Genomic DNA, 20,818 nt, shown 5'->3' with positions numbered 1-20,818 from the left:
TCTGTGTCTCCCAAATTGCAATTCTTAAGACCCCCAAATAAAATTCCTCTCCTCTTTGCAGCCTCGATACCGATCATTGTTCAACACAACACAGGCTTCCATGATATCAGAGTCAGAAGATAGACGGACAGACAGAGAGAACAGTGAACCCTGCACTGGCTCTTACAGCTTCTGCCCAGAAATGACATATATCACTTCTGCTCACAATTCATTGGCCAGTGTAAGTTTAGATCTGATAACCCTGGAGTAGAGAAATATAATTCTCCCTCTGGGAAAGGCTGGGGGATATGGGTGACGTTGGAGAGGAAGAAATACTCCTCTAGCCTTCCAGGTTCTTCTGGCTGTTCTAAAAATTAAAATGACATGAGACAGATTAACAGGAGAAAACCAAACAAAATTTGATAGTATATGTACATGGGAGAGACCCAGGAGAACCGAGTAACTCACCAAAATTTAAGGCGAGAACTCTCACCTTAAACACCATTTTCATCTAAAGATGAAAGATGTTGGGAATAGGGGTTCTAGACTTCAGTGGGTGGAAGACAAGTCACATGGAGATGGAAAAGCAAAACGTTTGGTAAATAAATGTTTGCTGGGCCCTGCAGAGACAGTGGGACAGAGTGGACTCTGATCTCTAAGCCTGCGAGTTCCCCCACCACACTTAGACCACATTCTTTGCAGATATCACTGGCATAATAGCTCTAGTCTGGAAACAGTTCATATATATATATATTTTTTTTTAATTGAAGTATAGTCAGTTTACAATGCGTCAGTTTCTCGTGTACAGCACAATGCTTCAGTCACCTGGTCTTTACCTAAATTCTTTAGCCAACTAAGGGGGAGGTAAAAAGAAAGGCTTCCTGAGTCTTCTCTTTCTTAAAATAATCAGCCTACATTAATCTTCACACCAAAGAGATACATTTTTGGGGGGCAAATTTTGCTCCTTTACAGTGAGCAGAACAGTCTCCTGCAATTCCTGCAGCTCTGAATTGGTCTTTATTATCCTTGATTTATAGAGAGGGAAAATGAGTCTCAGAGAAGACAAGTTCACACCATAGTTAAAAGTCCAAAATTTGAAGCCAGATCTGGTTCCAAAACACATGCTCTTTCTACCATATCAGAATTTCCCAAAAGATTTTCTATGAAACATCTAATTAGACAAAAGTCTAATTATGTAGGTTGCTATACAGATAAAAGGGGTCTATCACCAAAAATATTTGCAAAATTAGTGCATATTATATATTATTGTATACAGAGAGGATGTGTTAGCCTATTAAGTTTCTGAGAAGGCTTACAGTTTAAAAAAATCTGTTTAATTCTGCTTAACCTGAATTTTCTAAATGTATTTGACCACAGGACATTACAGCATTACTGCTAATAATACACCATGGAGACAATGGCTCCTAGAACACACCTCAGGAAGGGCTCTGCCACATCATGGTCTCTCCCCAAGGAAGCTGCAGAATAACCTAACAGAAGCACCTCTTTGGGCAGATGAGGCCAAGAGGTAAAATGATCTTACCAAGGTCACACACCCATTAAATGATAGTCAGGACAGGAACCATAGTCTAAGTCTAAGTCAGAACTCCTGGTTGGCTTATTGAGAGGATCATGAAGATGTGAGGATACTTTATAAACTGGAAAGCACTAGTCAAACTTAAGACAGTGTTAATTTACGATGCTAAGCATCACTGAAATATATAAAATACATGAATAAATGAAAAGTCACATGGTGCTCCAGGATAGAAAGACTAAATTTTGTGAAGATGTCAATTCTCCCCCAAATTACTTTTAAAACAATTTTAGTCAAATCTTCAATGTGTTTGTTTTAATTTGAGAAAATAATTCAAGAACTCATTTGAAAAAAGTAAGCAAACCTAAGAGATCTGAATATAAATGCTAATAAGGAAGAGGGATATTTCTCTGTCAGTTATTAATAAATATAAATCTGCATTAAGCAAAACATTTCTGAATTAGCACAGTAGTTGATAGATTAATAATAACAAAGTTTGCCCTAAAGATAAAATTATAGTTCAAATATAAACTTAACACTACAAAGACACTACAAAAATTAGTAAGAAGGAATGAATATTTTGGCAGTAAGACCGGTGGGTGGGTGGGTGATGATTCTTACCTCATGTAAAGTTGTAAAATCTATTTTAGTTGGATTTTGGAACTACGTTTTTACAAAACAGCTAGAAAAAGTATAATTATCAGACTGATTTGAGGATAAGCCAGGACTTTCTAAGTCTAAAAATAAAAATTCAAAGGGAAACAAAAATCTGAGAATAGTATATTCGATAAAAATAAATATATATAGTATTTTTATGTATATAAAGTTATAACATTACATATAGACTATGTAATAATTACATTACCAATATAACATGATTTAAACATCCTTAATGTATAAAGAGCTCTTAGAAGAAAAAAGGTATTTCTAACAAAAAAAAAATGGGCAAAGAAAATAAGAAATTTAGATTAAATGCAGAGTTAAAAGAATGTATAAAAAGGGTTATTTACTAGTGGTCTGAATAATAAAAACTTAACAATGAAATATAATATGAAACATATCAAATTGATAATGATTAAAGAAAAATGGTACATAAAGCATGTGACAGTCTTGTAGACTCTTGGTGGGACAGTAAATCAAGACAACTAACCCAATTTTTCTAGAGAGTAATCTGGTAATATACAACTAAATAATATATTTGCACTATGACTTAGAAGGTCTGTTTGCAGGATTAAACCTTAAGAATACTAAAGAAATATTCAAGAAATCTTTACACATAGTCATATATGTATTAGGTTGTTTTATTCAGTACGTATCTGACAGTAGAAGAGTAAAATTGAGACAGAATCATAGGATGGAGTATTAAGAAATATTATGCACCTATATTAATTATTGTTCCTCATTCAATGCTAGAGGTTTTTTTTTAAATACAATAAGCTGCCTATATAATATATTCCAAGTTTTATAGGCATATAAATATCTACATGTAGATATATACCCAGAAAATACGGAGAGGAATATACCAAAAATGGGAAAGTAAGAAATTCTCTCTGGAAGGTGGGTTTCTATCTTTGTACTTTTAAAATATTTTACTAAACCTTTAACAGTGAGCACATATTATATTTATTATCAGAAACAACAGAATAATAATGTAAAATACAGCATGCAATGTCTCAAATATATTTTGCATGTTGTACTTCCATGAGAGCAAATGAAAAGACCTATTTCTTCTGCATAGAAATCTAAAGGGAGGTTCAAAAAGGCACCTGAGAGCAGACACCTTTGTGATTGCAAAGTAGGCCGAATGGGAGAAGAGGAGGTTCCAGATAATGCACTGGCCCCCAAGGATCACATGTTGAAGGGTCTGAGGACCTGCCAGAGTCTCCCTAGTAAGGAAATGTGTGGAGAGGGGTGTGATCTTTGAATAATGAAGGTTATGCACTTCCAGAGCCCCAGCAGAATTAAGGGATTTAGTGGGGGCAATGCAGTGATTCTCCCATTTCATTTCTTTCTCCCCTTTCTCCTATTGCTCCCCTTAGAATTTTTTCCCACTCCAACCCCCAATAGATATCTTAATAGTGATTTCTGAATTAAGCATGCAACCTGTGCATTATCTATTCCTTTAAAAATCCATTGTCCAACTGTGTTATTTTTCTGTTATCATTGGCATAGGCTGAACCATAAACTGCACTTGGATTTCCCTGTCAAGCAGAGAATTGTAGGAAGAGGATTAGACAGAGGCAGCCATCAGGCTTAGAGGACCAGCCTGGCCCAGGGGACTGGCCCCTGCTGGGGTAGCCAGGGCTCCTGAGCACACGCCCAAGGTGATGCGGCCAACTCCATCGAAATCCAAGAGGCTCAGGTGGAGTGGGAGTGATGCTTGGAATCAGGCAGGTGCCTGTATCTTTAGCTAGGCCCCCAAGTGACGGGTGAGAGATGGAGGGACTAGCTTTCAACCCTGGGCTAGGGAGGCTTGCAAGACTCAGACAGCATGTAGGGGACCAGAAATGCAGGCAAGAGAATGAGAGGACAACGGAAACCAAGGCAGATGACCAGCTGCCACTGGGTGTACACTAACTCTTCAGCCTTTTCAACTCTGCAGACCAATCCAACTCAGATGCACAGAAACTGAAGCTGCCAGGAGTAGCAATTTAGGACGGTCTCCCTGGAATCCCCACACTGAGCTCCTCTCATGCCCCTTTCCCCTGCCTGCTCTCATCCACCATGACGTTCAGCTCCGTACCCTGGCCTCACATCTGCTTCTGCTCTTCCGCTTGCTAGCTTCCCCGGTTTATTCTAGCTACTTTATTTTCAGCCTCCTGGGCGAACTGTAAATTACAGATTGCAGACATCACGGTCTGAGCTGGGAAAAGCCCTCAGAGGGAAAGTGCCTCCGATACTTTCCCCTGTTCAGTAGTTCCTCCAAAATAAAAAACAAAGTCCCACAGGCTTGTTTTTTTAATTATGTGGGTCATGAGGAAAAATAATTTCTTGATATTTTTATTACATAGTAATTTACTTTGGTTTCGATGACATTTTAGAGATTTGGGCCAAACTTATCCAAATGTTAGTTTTCTACATTTCAAGAGTCTAGAGCTCAAATAGCAATTTAAATGTTAATCTCAGATGTTGGTACATAGAAGACATGTCATTCATTTGTTCAACAAAAATTAATGTCTCCCTGGGCTTGGAGCCCAGTGCGTTTTCAGATGATTTCTAGCATCTGTGGTCTGATATACTAGGGGAATTCAGATGGAACCCCATAATTTAATTGACTCAAAGCTTCCAGGACACCCTATTTGTGATTAATCTGGAGGTCCTTTTGAGATTCAAAAATCAATCACAAGATAGGATTCACACTAAATGAATACAGGACACTGGCATTTTTGTTGAGATCCAAGGATCCACTAGTAACAGATCCAAGGATTCACTAGTAACAGAAAACTCAGTCAGTTATGCAAATGCAGCTCCTGATCTGCACGGAAACCTGACAGAAATGAGAACAATTGGGCTGTGGAAAGTTAACATTGCTAATTAAATATAAAGTATGACTCATGGTAGTAACAATAAAATACCCTAGACCAAGAACTAACCTTTTCTGGTCAGAGTAGAAACAGCTGATGCAGTTATTCAGTGTGTCCTGGAGGCTAAACTAAGACATTAGGTGGTGAGTTGCTCTCCTGTTCAGCCCCAGTTTGAAGGAGCTAAAGCTGTATTCTGTCACCCATGATGATGGTGTTGCGAGGGAGGGCAAATTAATTCAGTTAATGAAGACAGTTGGAGAATATTCAAGACGGAGAGGAATCTTTCCTTTTGGTAGCAAATTCTTTAACTCAGGACAAAGACCCAGAGTGGACTCTCTCCACTTTTGAAAGAGTTGGTGTTTAGGACACGGGTCCAATTTCTCATTATCAGCCTATCTCTGCTCTGTGACCACATGATGTTCATGGATGGCCCCTATCTGTCCTTATTAACCTACAAGTTTCCAGTCTGCCATTACTCCTACTGTTGCTAAGCAACCTACTTGTTTGCATGGCTACTTCTACTCATTTTCAGACTCAACCCAGGTATTAATTCCTCTAGGATGTGCCTTTTGACCAGCCATGACCAGCTCTTCCTCAAGTTCTACTTTATGTCTCTTATTTGGGATTCTACAACATCTCCATTACAGTAGTTCACCTTGAAAATTTTTGTTTACATGTATGCCTCCACCATCAGACAAGGAGCCCCTGGTCTTAGCCTTCTTTCTGTGGTCCTATGTAACTTCTATGAAACTATGGTTGCCAAAGTATGTTGCACTTTGCTGCTAGATTCTCAATAAGGGTTTGCTGAGCTTAATTATGCAGAATGCAAACCAGTATAATCATGTTCACAGCAAGATGATTTCAAGGAGAATTTCCCACTTCTGGCCTGAGTATCATTTCTACACCAACGTATAGGCCTATGCTAAGGCTCTCCCCTCAGGGTAAATGACTTCCCCCTTTTATATACTGCATGAGAGTTCACAGATTGACTCTTAGTGCTCGACAATTTGGGTTCACCTTGGCAACCTCAACAGATCCAGGCTATGACAATACCTCCCATCCCACACAGGATCTCCTATTCTTCATGCAGGAGGCCCCCCTGCTAGCTTGTCCCACCATCCCCTCGTCAGAGGGTGCAACCTGCATCCCTGTTCTAGACCCCTGTTAAAATGATATGAAAAGCCTTACAAAAGTGTAAGACTGGAATTGACATTCACACTTATGTGTAGCTTTATGTAAATTTCTAATTTTTTGAAATAGTAATTAATAAAAAATCTTGCTGTATATTTTTTTCACAATTGAGTATTAGGAATGAAGGCTATCCTGGAAGTAATCCAAGATAGAATTCCCACAGCTCTATGTAAAACAGCTAGGAAAGATGAATGCAGATTGGTGGTTGTGATGACAATAATTTCACTGCGTTTTCAAGAGTGTCTCCAAGCTGGGTTACTGGGAGGGTGGTTAAAATGCAGGTTTTCAAAAAGGGCATCATCAGGAGGAGGTGGGGAGGAGAAGCCAAGGTGGGCACTCCTGAGCAAGCCCAGTCCTACCTCCATGCCTCCTGGCTGACCGCCTTACTGCTTGTTAACCACCTGGCAGTGCTTCTGAAGCAGCAAGTAGGGTGAGACACAAGTTAAAAACTGAGACTCCTGAATGAGAAGTTTCCAACTGTTCAGAAATGGTCACTGCCCAGGGGTCTACAGATCCTCTTAATGCCTCTCATCCCCCAAGTCTAATTAAGCAACTTCGGGAGCCCAAAGCTTTGCAGTCTGTTCCTAACTGTCTCACTTTAAATTGTGTGCTCCCTGTGTTACAGAGTGATTCACCCTCAATGGAATTAGACATTTTCAGATCTCTGCTTTTGATATTTCCAACCCACGTAGGCAAATTAATGAGGCTTGGAGCTGGCCTCAGAGCCTGGGTGCTGTGAATGGCAGGTGACACACGGGTCTCAGTGACAGGACAGCAAATCTGCTTTGCCTGCTCGCTGAGAACTGAGGCTGAATCATAACCTTTCTGAGACTTCATTTCCTCCCTTGGGAAGCGTGATATATTTGTTCCTTCCTGTGTTTGAGAGATTCATCTTCAACATCACAGAAATAACAAGAATCATAAAGTGAACCATGAAAATGTAAAGGGTACAGAAAGCTCTATGATCGCTGGGGCAGATGATACAGCTGCATTTTGTGTGATATTTATGACTTCTGTAGTGTGGAAGCCACACATTACTCCCAAGTCCATCCATCCAAACACAGACTGAGTATTGACTTTACTCTAAGTCTTGGGGAAGACAGTCATGAAACCAGCTCCAGAAACCCAGCTTCCAACAAGTTTTGGGTCAGAGGGAAAATGAAGATCTGTTTCCCAGTTGATAATTGAAAGTAAATGAGGCAACTATGCTATCTCTGGCCCAAAATTCGAGCAGAAAACCACTACAGAAATCTGAGTGTGGACTTTTCAAGCAAAGCCACGTTCATATTCCAGCTGCATCGCTTATGCTCCAGGTATCCCAGGTAGCAACTTCTCTGAACTCCACTTCCTTACCTATAAGATTGAGGACAGTGCCATTTCATTGGTCAGGCTGTGATGCTTGGCACATGACAGTCACCAACAGCATTTATTGAGTACCTATTATACATCACAAACTAAGTCAGTCAGGAGCTAGATTCATGTGATTTGATCAAATTATGTTAGTTCATTCCCATTCACCATGTGACTGTTAAAGATAACTTAGAGTGTTGTTTGTTTTTGTTTTGTTTGTTTTCAGTTTCCAGGACTCCACTGGAAAAGAGGATTATTATTCCTTAGATTTGAGTAAATCATCTCTTCCTCTCTAGACAAGTCTGACATACCTAGTTTCAACTAGCGTCATCCAACTAAATGCCTTGTATTTCCTAAGATGATCTGCATTTCAAGTAACCTTTTCTGGAAAACTTATAAGTATCCTTGCCCTTGTCATCAACCATATATCCATCCAACAGATATTTAATAAGCACTTTCTATGGGGAAGATAAAATGCCAGTCCGGAGTGGTGAGCCAGACGTAATGTCTGGCCCCCTGGAAATCGTTTTGACTCTGGACTCCTATCCCATGGAGTCATATCCCAGCTCTCAGCCCCATAGCAGCGCCTGCATGGTCAAGAGAACACTGCAACTCATCCCTTTCAATCCCAGGTTGTAATTTTCTGATCTGCAAGGAGCTAACGTCATTGCGTGACCTCATTAACTTGAGATTGAAAACCAATTAGTCATGAGCTGATAGCTATGTAACTGAGTTGAAAACACTCTAGTCTTTAGTCACTGAAAAATTCCAAATTCACCTATTCTGCTCAATATTGAGAATCTGGTTTGAATGTTTGCCTCACATGACCACTAGGGGGCATTTAATCCCCAACTATAATCTGAAATCCGTCTGAGACTGGTGGTGTGACACACCATTAGTACCTGTGGGGAAGGGGCGCAGGTGGAGTGCCTGTTAGGCTCCGGTGAAACTCCAACAAACTGGAACTGAAAATAGGATGAACAGAGTGAATTCAAGCATCATTCTGAAAAGGTAGTAAATTATTTATAATCACTCCTCAAATCTGTACGTAGCCCACAAAACCAAGAGAGAATTCGCCAATTCTTATTGCCTGTGAACTATGCATCCAGCACTGAGCTAGAAATCTCCATTTTCATCATCATAACTAACCATTACATTCTGAGGCATATTTTATTTTCATCTTCATTTTATAAATGAGAAAACAGGCTCAGAGAGGTTATCATTTACTGATGTATTACACATCTAGCAAGTAATAAAGAATCCGATTCAAAGTCAAGCTGGGTTGAAAGCCTACCAAATTTTCTACCAAACTGCTCACCTCTGTGATGCTCAAATGCCTCTGAAGTTGTTTCTCCAATGCACATTTTCCAATTTTCCAAATTTCACAATATCTGAAATCTTCATATTACCTTGGGATGTGTGTGTGTTTGTTCAGGTGCATGTGCGTGCATGGGTTAAGAATGCTATGAGTAAAATGATATTACAACTACGTAACTGTTTTCATACTTAATGACCTTTGTACAACTTGATGAAACAGGATTTAATTTCGGCTGGGTATAATTTATGCAATCTACATGTTTTAATACCCTTTGTAGCACCAGTACTTTATACTGTAGACAATTAATTGATATAGAATGAATTAACAAATAAACGTGGATCTTAGAAAGCAACAATAGAGAATTTTCTCCATCTGTAAATTTCCTGAAGCCAATGAGTTAAGGTGAGATTGTCTTCCAGTAGAAAACTCCAAAGCAGAAGAAGCAGACCTAATTTCACAGGATTTGCTCAACCCACCCCACAGACATCATCTAACTCCAAGGAGAAGAGACACTGATCTGTTTACAGAGCGCCCTGGGTGGACCAGCCCAAAGCACAGTTACTGGAAGCTCCTAAGAAAAGGCTCAGCCAAGCCAGCATCGACTGCACCAGCCCTCCTGACACCTGACCTGATACATCTAACCAGGATAATTTGATTTGCAGTGTTTGTCACTCTGTGCTCCCAGCAGAGCAGATCTGAACCCCAAACCTACTTAGAAGAGATTCGATGGCTAGGTTGTGATTGTGCAGGACAAAGATGAAAAAAGCAGCTACTCCATGCCCACTGGTAGGCCCACTAGAGAAACTTGATTTCTGGAAATCAGCATTGTCACCAATGCACCTCATGAAAAGCAAATCATTGATCCACTTCAGTATTGCTTTTCTGGAAATGCGGCCTGACTGTACTCACCGCAGGCAGTTAGTCATGTATTGAAAGGGGACATGGAGAGAGGTATATTCTCGAAAAAAATTGACTTCTAGCTCAAAATTACCCTGGGTTCACTTTCTAATTCTCATCCAAAAGGTCTTCAGAGTGTAATTTTAGTTGAAAAAAAATTTTTGTGTCAAAAGTAGAAAATTGAGGAGATTGACACCCTCCTGCTGGAAGGTTGGAGGGACCTCTGTAGGGTGCAGATGGTAAGGTGGAGAGCAGATAAGCTGCCTGAGGGCAGGGCAGGCAGGCTCACTTATTCTCTCTGTAAACTAAGAGTCTCTCTGGAGAATCAGGGATGGGGGCCGACCCCCAGGGAATCCCAGAACAGAAGGACTCAGTCCAGAACCTGGGGCTGAGGCAGATTTCTGTGGGAAGTTCACCAAACGTCACAGACTTCAAGGAGGAGACTGGTGGCCAGCTGTTTTCTCCCAGCTAAATGGATGTGGGCAGCCGGGCAGGCCCCAGGATGGTGCAGGTGAAGACAGGGATCTCAGCGAGGAAAACAGTTCTGTATCCACTGCCTTCCTGACACCCTCCCATTCCCTGCAGAGTACCACACCTCCTCCTTTGTTTGCTTCCAGACACAGCTCTCTCCCCTCTCTCCATAGAGATCTGAATTTCTGATCTGACAAACATCACAAGCACTCTAACTTTTCCCTTCCTTCTTCCTCTGAGGCTGAAAGACTTCAGCAGAGATTGACTTAGTACAGGTTGAGTTGGAAATAAATTACCCTCCACCCCCACCCAAGCTGAGAAAATTTACTGGATGTGATACAGTGTTTTGTAATTCAAAAAAAAAAAAAGGAATTACTTTAAGGCATTGAAATGCTTCTCCCTAGGAAACAGATTTCCTAAGAGAAACAGGAGAAAATCTTGGAAAATCTCTCATTTGCATTCTCAGCAGGGCTGGAAAGGACTACGCAGACCCCTACCTGCCACACCACCTGCTCTAGGGGCTCCTTGATCTCTTTTGAACCATGAATACCCCCAGGACACCATCCTCTTCCCTGACAGCACACTAGGTTAGGACCATGTCCCAGTACGTATACAGATGCCTCATGTAGCGCCCGCATCATCTATCAGCACCTAGTGTCTACGAGACCTCCTGCTAAGAGAGAATTCCAATCCTAGTTTCTTAGGTTGGTCCTCAAGTTGCTCTGCAGTTTTAAAACGTAGGTCCTCCAAGTTCAGACCACTTATTTATGTCCTACCACCTACACACCACTTGCTGAATGGGGAACATCAGTCTGGTACTTAAAGCCTTCCCCTGCTGTACCTGCTCCTGACAGCACTGTTGTCCATGGGTCTCAAAGGAGAGAATTCCCTTAGAAAAATTCATTCCCTCACTCCATACAGAATAGCCCTTTTCATAATGATTACTTTCCATTCATGATGATTTTTCCGTGCCACCCAGATCTTGTGCTAGAGAAATGAATGAGTCATCCAGAAAAGTGTGACCCTTCTCATCCGAAAAGGACCAGAGAAAGAGTATATGGCCTGATACTGAGCAAAGAAGACTCTGCCCTCCAAAAGGGAGATGATGTAAGCATGCTGGAGGTGAGGTATCTGCCACCTGTGCCCTTCAAAGCAGCAGAGGTCATCAACCCTGTGGTCCTCCCCCTCCAGTTGTGCACCTACCCTCCCCCTAGCACCACCCCAATGCCTATCCTCCCTGACTTCCACCATTCTGCAGCTCTAAGGCCCTAACTTCCATCAGGGCCTCAGGAACCCATTTGTAAATCTGAGATGGAGAACTTTAATATCAGCTTGATATATATTTGCTATGGATGTGTGTGTGTGTTTGTGTGTGTACATACTTCTAAGGTATAATTCAAAGGACTGGAAGGATATACAATGTAATCAAAATGATGTTTACTTTCTGAGAGAGGGGAAAAGATGGAGGATGGAAGCCAGAGTGGATTTGAGTTTTATCTGAGTTGTTTTCAAAGAAGAAAGTATTGGTCTGTTATTGTATGATTTAAAATTAATTTAGTATAAGAAAAAGTGCTGCCATGATGTCTCAGGTACTCAGGGAGGGTGTCAGTCAGGGTTCTTCACAGAAAACAGAACCAACAGAAAGATGGTAGATTGACCGATCGATCGATAGATAATATTATATTATATTGAAAGAGAGAGAGACTTATTTTAGGAAATCTGTTCACATGATTGTGGGGGCTGGCAAGTCTGAGATCCTTAAAGGAGGGTAGCAGGCTGGAAACTCAGGCACAATTTCTGTGTTCTCCAAGGATTTCTTGAGGAAGAATTCCTTCTTTGGAAAACCTCAGCTTTTGCTCTTAAGACTCTCAACTCACTGGATGAGATCCACCCAATTTATAGGGGGTAAACTGCTTTATTTAAGGTCGAGTGATGGCAGATGTAACCCCATCTACGAAGTGCCTTCACAGCAACCATCATACACCATGGTTTGACAGAACCACCGAGTGCAGAGCCTGGCCGGATCCACACATACCATTTTACCATCACAAGGGGTTTCTCCAGGTTCTTCCTATCATCTCCTCCAAACAGCAGAAGCACTCTGAATTCCAGTCTTAGACGTGTGCATCTTACCAGGATTCTGCCCAAACCTTCTGGGCTGAAGTCCCTTGGCTTCCAGTTTTGGACTCGCCGCTGGATCCCCTTGGCTTCATATTCACCCACCGCCCAGCCCTGCCCCAGCCCTGCGTCCAGCCTATCCCAGTGCCCTGGGCCTCTGCTTATTTTGGGCTATGGACTTGAAACATATGAAAAGCTCCATTTGAAGAAATCATGGAAAATTTTTTATGGAGGGCTTGGCATTTTCAATGAATAGCATTCCTGCTTTTTTTTTTTTTTTCATTTTACTAATTCTATGTTATTCAGTGGAACTTTAATATTATAAAATTCTGTCAAAGGAAAAAGAGTAAGATAACCCATAATCACACTCCCCTAAAATAACCACTCTTAATATTTTAGTATACTTCAGTCTTTTTCTTACATGTATAATTTTGCGGAGTTGTAATCACCCCCAATATACAATTTTATCATGTTTTCCCACTTACCATTATATTATAAGCACTTTTAATGTTGCCACCTAATTGTCATGCCTGTCATTGTTAATAGCTACATAATAGCTCAGTGAATTGAAGTGCTTTATTTACTTAAGTATCCTGTTATCTTTAAACAATTTCCAATTTCCTCTTACAATGAATATGCACATCTTTGGGATTATAGTGTTCTTTTTCACACCTTGAATTCTTTCCTATAAATTTAAAATGGCTCGGTCAAAGAATTCCACATATACTGTTTTTGTCTCGACATACATTTCCAAATTGACTTTTTTAAAGGTTGCATCAGTTTACACTGCTGCTGGTGTAAATAAGGACCATTGTGTCTTTGTTCTCTTGAAAGTCGAGCTTCACAGGTGGGGACAGGAGACCAACACCAAAGCCTGAGACTTGCATTCTGTAAAAGCACCCTGGTCCTCACTGGTACATTGGTTTTGTATTGCTTTGTTTCTCACAGACAGAGCAGTTGATAACCCTGTGGGTCCTCTTTGTTTTCACCATTGTTGGAAATGCCATCGTGCTGTTCTCTACATGGAGGAGGAAGAGGAAGTCAAGAATGACCTTCTTCGTGACTCACCTGGCCATCGCAGGTAAGTAACTGCAGGTGCGAGAGGAATACGCTGGGTGCAAAATTCCTCTGGCTCCTAGCTTTCAATTATTTTACCAACAGAATCGGTGTACTGTCAGTCTAAAACTCAACTGCAAATTTGGGAGTAATTTCTATAGGGTTATAAAACCCAAATTTGAATTTCTCTTCCAGCAAATATAGCATATTTAAATTTTTACAAGATTCCAATATAAAAATAACTCTCTATACAACAAACTTGAAAATACCATTATCAGTGCTACCAAAGGGTTCTGTAGGCTTCCACTTTCCCTATACACAGTAGCCTCCATAGTTCACTAAGGTGATAATACCATATCATACCATATTATGAGCTTAAAGAATATATCCCAGTCTCTATTCAATAATAAATGTGAAGTCTCAAGGACTTTGCGTATTTCAGTCTGTGAGCACTGCTTTTGAAATGTGAGTGATGTGTTACACCCCTGCTGGGCATAGTATAAGGATCATACCCTGGATTAAGATGGTTAAATGTGGATTTGGAGACTGGCTAGTACCATTGAAGAGTGAATACATCATACCTAGACAGGGCATGATGAAATATTCTCAAATTTAAAAATGATCTGTGAAAGAAATACCCCCACATAGAAGAGTAGAGTCCAAATGGGTAGGGCTCATGTTCAAAAGGAAAACAGTACCAAGGAGAGAGTTTTATTCCACAGGCCAGAGAAGAGAGTGGGCAGATGGAATTCCCAGAGGGTCTAGCCCAAGACAGCCATGGAGTCCTGAGCTCTGGGAACAAGATAATTGTCATATGAGGTTAACTTGAATCTGACTATAGGGCAAATTCAAAAAAAAGAAAAAAATTGTAAGTGTTAAGTGCTAACAAGGAGCAATGGTTGATGACTATTAGAAAGGGCTATTAGAGGGAACCTTAATTCAAAAACAAACATGCACCCCAATATTAACAGCAGCACTATTTACAATAGTTAAGACATGGAAACAACCTAAATGTCCATTGACAGATGACTGGATAAAGAAGTTGTGGTATGTTTATACAATGGAATACTACTCAGCCATAAAAAGAAATATGCCATTTGCAGCAACATGGATGAAACTGGAGATTGTCATTCTAAGTGAAGTAAGCCAGAAAGAGAAAGAAAAATACCACATGATATCACTCTTACATGGAATCTAAAAAAAAAGACAAACAAACTTATTTACAAAACAGAAACAGACTCACAGAATAGAAAACAAACTTATGGTTACCAGTGGGGGGAAGTGGGTAGGAAGCAATAAATTGGGAGTTCTAGATTTGCAGGTACTGACTAATATACATAAAATAGATAAACAACAAGTTTATACTATATAGCACAGGGAGCTATATTCAATATCTTATAGTCACCTATGGTAAAAAAAAGAATATGAAAATGAATATATATATGTTTCTATATGACTGAAGTATTATGCTATATGCCAGAAATTGATACAACACTGTAAACTGACTGTACTTCAATAAAAAAAAAATTTTTAAAGAAAAAAGGAAGGGCTGTTAGGTACATTTCAACCTGTGCTGTGCTCTCAGTTGCAGTAATGGCAGCAGAAGGTTCTTGGGAGTTTAGTCTTGAGCCACAATATATGAAAAATATGACACATTAACTTCCAAAAGAACCTTAGCCTTTCATTGTTGGTAGCTTGAAATCCCCACCCCCCCTTAACAAAGTGTAGGAGGCCCATTTGCTTGAGCTGGGCTACTGTGGCCAGGGTGAAAAACAAGAGCACTACTGAGATATATAGAGATGGTAAAAGGAGCCTGAGTCACAGAAGTGGGACTTGTGATGGAAGGAAACTCCTTCAGTCTTTCCCCATTTTTCACTCCTAGGATTGTAGCCATAAAGGGTAATTAGGATTATTTAGCAAATACTAAGAGGAAGAAATCCCTGGATTAGGGTGTAGTAGTTTACTTTTTTTATTAATTTTTTTTCAAGTACAGTGTTGTAACCCACATTCTTTGGAACCATGTGTTCTTTCAGAGTGAAAGAATTCAGAGGTGGCAAGGATATCAGCTTAGAAGTTAAAGTGTTGTCCAGAATAATCAATAAATGAATAATGGCAATTTTACTATTTGTTGTCAAAGAGAAAAGTTGTGTTTTCTATTTGAATCCATAGTCTGCTGTATCAATCTGGACTTAATTTCTCATGAATGTTCTAGATAGTCTATATTTTATTTGTTTATTCCCTCGAGGAAAAAAATTTAAGGAGTCAAATCAGGAGCATTTCACGTGAAGAATTCTTGGAGAGAGAAGCTTTGCTTAGGGTCTGAAGTTGGCCTAACTTCTTATGTAAGATGTTAAAATTTCCTTCATAGATCTTTCAGCATGATCTTAGATCCTTCACTGAGGGAGTTGAGAATACATATGCACATATATAAAGTTTACTCAGGTAATACCTAAAGGATCCTGTCCTTTGAGATAATTTATATAAATTTGATTTGAGTCCCCTACCCTATGTTCATGTCCTCCTCAAGATTTTTTCAAATTTTTTGGACTTAACTTTTTACTCATCACTTCTGGGTTTTGCTTCCTAACTCTGCTAAACTCTTGCTCTCGTTTCACAGGCATCTCAGTTTCCCTAATCTTTTTTTTTGAGGGGTTGAGGAAGTGGCCAATGTCACCGAACACAAATTTCACCCATTTCAGACTTTCCTACTTCAAATCCTTTTGGGGAGGCATGAGGAATTTATATAAAGGCAGACAATGTTAGTGGTTCCAAGTTTTGGAAAGGGCCAGATTTGGCAACATTTTCAGTTTTCTATTTTATTCAACATCCCAAGTGGATATATGATCTTTTAACACATCTATTCTTCTATCACCTACTGTACAAAATTACTCTTTAAAATACACAAAAATGTTCACAAACTCACCTCTTTGGATGGATATTTTGCTTTGCCAGTATTTTAGGTTATTCAGATTTGGGTTTGACTCTCAGCAATTCTACTTCCTAGCTCTGTGGCTTCTGGAAAGTGATTTATTTTCTCTGATTATCAGTTTCCTAATCCAAAAAGTAAAGATACCTCTCAGAGTTGTGGAGAGGATTGAATGAGATAATAGTTATGAAGTACCTAAGACAGTGTAATGTGCATAGTAATTGTTCAATAAATGCTAGATGTTAATGCTACCACCATAGTTGTTCCATTCATTGAAATAAAATGAATGAAATGATTAATTTTGAATCCTTTGAGTCACTTGCTAAAGAGTGAGTCTTCCAAAAGGCCTGAAGTTCACTGCAGCCCTCAACTAATTTATTCTTTTATTCAAGACAATGTACTTTGCTCCTTTGTGTCTTTGACTCTCCGGTGTTGCCTTGAAGGATGACCAGATTCTTTCATATAAACATATTTTTAAATCATCAGATTCAGCTGACATCATCAGTGACACACATATGCTCTTCTGATGGAGAAAAATAAGCTCTAACTGTTATTGTTGGATAAGGCAATATTAATGCCCTTCATTAAAAAATATTTTCCATCATGACTCACCTCCTGAGAACAGCCTCCTACTTACATACCTTTATCCTTGAGTGACTCTTTGAGGAACATTTTGATTTCCATTTGGTTTCTTACTCATTTTGTTGGTGAATCAACTGGAATTAGATTCAGCTGCATATCTATAAAATCCAGATAATGGTAGCTTAGGTTTACAAGGATTTATTTTTACTGTATGTAAAGAATTCCGGAGATAGGCAGTCTAGGGCTCGTATTGTGTTTCCTTATCATTGGGGACCCAACCTCCGCTATATCTCCACTCTATTAAAGGATTTTCATCCTGATGGTTGGCTCATGGTATGGATGGCTCTTGGTTCAAGATGGCTGCTAGAACTCCTGCCATTACTCCCCAATTCTAGTCAGCAGAAAAGAAGAGGGGAGGAAGGACAAGAGGGGCCCATACCAGGTATTCATCCTCTAAACTGGCATTCTTGGAACTCCCACCCATTAGTTTTTGCTTGCATTTCATTTGCCATCTCTAATGAAGAAAGAGCTGGTGAATGTTTTTATTTGTTTATTGTTAACCCACTGGCCAGAATAAAATCAGGTTTCTTTTTCTAAGGAAGAATGAGAGAGTAGAGGTAAGTCGCAGTCTCTGGCGTAGCTGGTCTTCCGTTCTTTAGCTTCCTTTGAGAATGCAGAAGTTTAGACAGCGAATCTGTTTGACCACCCACTCCCCTGCTTTGAAGATGCTTCCTCCAGAGTGTCATTCTGTCTTTTCCTGACCTTTTATCTTGGCGGGCCAGCACTTTGCACGTTGTCCAAACATGCAGTGACCCATTGGATGACTGTCTCATTAAGTATTAAACTCCTATTGTTGACTATTTATATCCCCACTCCCCAGTCTTTGGCTATTATCAGCAATCCTGCAATGAATAGTCTCACAATTACATCTTGTGAGAATTCTTTATTATTTACTTAAGAAAGTTTATAGAAGTGAACTTACTGCATCAAAGGAAGACACTTTTTTGACTTTCATAATTGGTCGATGTTCTTTTAGGTCACCCAGGACAAAAAGATGATGGAAAATGTCATAGGACAAATGCTCTAGAAGACATCAACACAGATCCACATTAAGTCTTGTTTAAAAAGGACCCTGAAACCCAAAGTTTGTTTTCTATGTCTGAGAAAACAAACTCATGGTTACCTAGGGGGAAAGGGGACGAGGAGGGATAAATAAGGAGTTTGGGATTAAACATATACACACTACTATATTTAAAATAGATAAACAACAAGGACCTACTGTATAGCACACAGAACTATATCTAATACCTTGTAATAACTTATAATGAAAAAGAATCTGAAAAAGAATATATATATAGCTAAATCACTTTGCTTTATACCTGAAACTAACACAGCATTGTAAATCAACTGTAGTTCAATTTAAAAAAAAAAAAAAAGGACCTTGAAAACAAAAGCTTTATTGGCTTGCAATAGTTACAGAAACTATGACCAGTTCTTTGAGCACAAGGATTCCTTGTTCATCTCTTAATGTTCAGCCTGCACCCACTCAAGTATAATTGGCTTATTTTAAAAAAGAGCATTTTCTTCTATCCTAGCTAGTGTATCAGAGAAGAAGTCACACCTAATTTGTCTTTTTTTCCCCACAGTAACTATAGCAGCGCTCATGTATTTATGAAAACAAAGCACACATCATCAGACATTTGAATGGAAGAATTGTCTTAATTTTGCATCTGTATATTTTAACTCACTTCCTTCTTCTCCATATTTCTGACCCCTTCAAAAAAAAAAATCTTACCTAATTCTTCTTTAGACCTTCCATTAGGAATTTTGACTTTAGGTTTAGTCTTGAGAATGGAAAGAACCAGAAGACCTTGAAACTGCTATTTTGGCACATTCTGCAATTTTTAGCACTTTCATTTTGACCATTTTCTGGATGACTTTAATGCCTGTTTATATTTTATGAGCTAAAGTGCCAATTAAAATTTATTAGTCATTTATCATCTTCAAGACTGACTTGTCTCTTTTTATTCAAATGCAATAAAGAAGGGGAGCTAATGAGAGTAACTCCCATTGAATGTTCAACCAAGGAAAGATAGAAAACACTTTTTGGCACATATTCAAATAACTTTCTTCTTCTGATAGGACCAAATCTTCTCATATTGGTGGAAATTAGCTTTGTCTCAAAGCACTTCCTGGAGAGCAATTTATTAATAAACTAAGGAATGTGCCACCCTCAAAACCTTCCTGTTAATTATCTGACAGCAGGGAAAACTGAGAGGTTCAGCAAGGGAGATGAGACCAGGAAGAGCTGAGGTGTTCAAATGCCTTACATGAAGTTCACTATCACTTTCCAATGCTGATTTCATCCACTTTTTCCCTGGGTTTTTGAGTTGCATACTCTGTTCATTTATTTTAATTCTGTACATTCAATTATTTTTTTATTTTTTTCAGCTATATTGAGATAAAATTGATGTAGACTGTGTATAAGCTTAACGCACACAAAGTAATGATATATGTATATATTACAAAATGATTATTGCAATCCAAATTGATTATTGCAAGACTGAATTTTTTCTGAATTCATAAACCTTATGAGATAATTCTTACTGTTTTTATTTTCCAAATATTTTAGTATTGAATTTATTTCCTCTTTCACACAATAACCATTTAGTAGTTTTGAGCTATTTTTATTTTTAATTTCTAGATGAGTTTATTTTTCTTTAACATTTTATAATTCACATTTCATTTTATTGTTTTGCAGTCAAAGGATAGTTTTAGAAGGATTCCTGTTCTTTGGAATTTACTAAAACTATCTTTGAGGTATAACATGTAATCATTTGTTTTGAAAAGTACTTAATGTATACTAGAAAATAGGACCTAATAATTAAAGTTGTGGAAATAAAAAAAAAAGAGCACCCAAATGAGAAAAAGCAATGGCTGTTTATTTAGAGCTTGCTATAGCAAGGAAGTCAGCCACTTATTTGTGTTGGCAGAGACTTAAATGTAGGCAGAGGAGTGGAAAAGCCTTATAATGGCAAAAAAGGGAAGACTTCAGCTGTGCCCTGATTGGAGGCTGTTGGCTTGGGAAGCTGTAGGCAGGCTACTTAGAAGCACAGCGTCCTCTGTGATTGGTTAGCATTGCATGTTTGGCTTTCTCTGGTTGGTCCTACGTGGGAAGCAGAGTCAGCTATTAACTAGGGAAGCTGTCAGTCATTAATCAAGTGCTGGCTATTTGGGGCAGATCATTACAGCAGTTACTGTTTGGCTTTCAGGACTAGTTGCTGCAGATAGTAAGTTGGCTTCCTAAGCTAGTTGCTACAGGTTGTGGAGCAGAGTTCCATTGTCCATATGTATATGGTCTCCCAATGTATTCTTTGCACTTACCTTTCTGAATTTTCCCTTATTAATTAATAAATCAAATTTCCTCTATTTGCATATATGTATGTCATGCTTATTTGATACGTCATGGGTGACTAAAAGTGTTGTCAAAAACTTTCATGCTTTCTCTCATTTTTTCCTAATATTTTTTATCAATATTTATTTATAAATTTTAACATTTTGTTATTTGGTTCCTAAAGGCTCATGACTAATATATCTTTTTTTTTAACATTTTTTATTGATTTATAATCATTTTACAATGTTGTGTCAATTTCCACTGTTCCTCACAATTTTTCAGTCATACATGGACATATACACACTCATTGTCACATTTTTTTCTCTGTTAGTTACCATAACGTTTTGTGTATATTTCCCTGTGCTATACAGTATAATCTTGTTTATCTATTCTACAATTTTGAAATCCCAGTCTATCCCTTCCCACCCTCCACCCCCCTGGCAACCATAAGTCTGTATTCTCTGTCTATGATTCTATT

The 20,818-nt window shown here is 38.9% G+C and overlaps 1 protein-coding gene and 1 long non-coding RNA gene across 2 annotated transcripts in view; one reads left to right on the top strand and one right to left on the bottom strand.

Moving 5' to 3' along the window:
- Positions 1–20,818, top strand: part of NPSR1 (neuropeptide S receptor 1) — a 136,506-nt gene that overhangs the window by 14,909 nt on the left and 100,779 nt on the right. Inside the window, 1 exon segment of the mRNA XM_006191538.2 lies at positions 13,331–13,463. Coding sequence (XP_006191600.1) covers positions 13,331–13,463 — 133 coding nt within the window.
- LOC116664893 overlaps positions 1–20,818 on the bottom strand; it is a 151,355-nt gene that overhangs the window by 74,277 nt on the left and 56,260 nt on the right. The window lies entirely within an intron of this gene.

The sequence above is a fragment of the Camelus ferus genome, chromosome 7 (genome assembly GCF_009834535.1).
Source record: "Camelus ferus isolate YT-003-E chromosome 7, BCGSAC_Cfer_1.0, whole genome shotgun sequence".
In the NCBI taxonomy this organism is placed as follows: Eukaryota; Metazoa; Chordata; class Mammalia; order Artiodactyla; family Camelidae; genus Camelus; species Camelus ferus.
The sequence above is the reverse complement of the archived record's forward strand: the minus strand, read 5'-3'. Positions and strand labels throughout refer to the sequence as shown.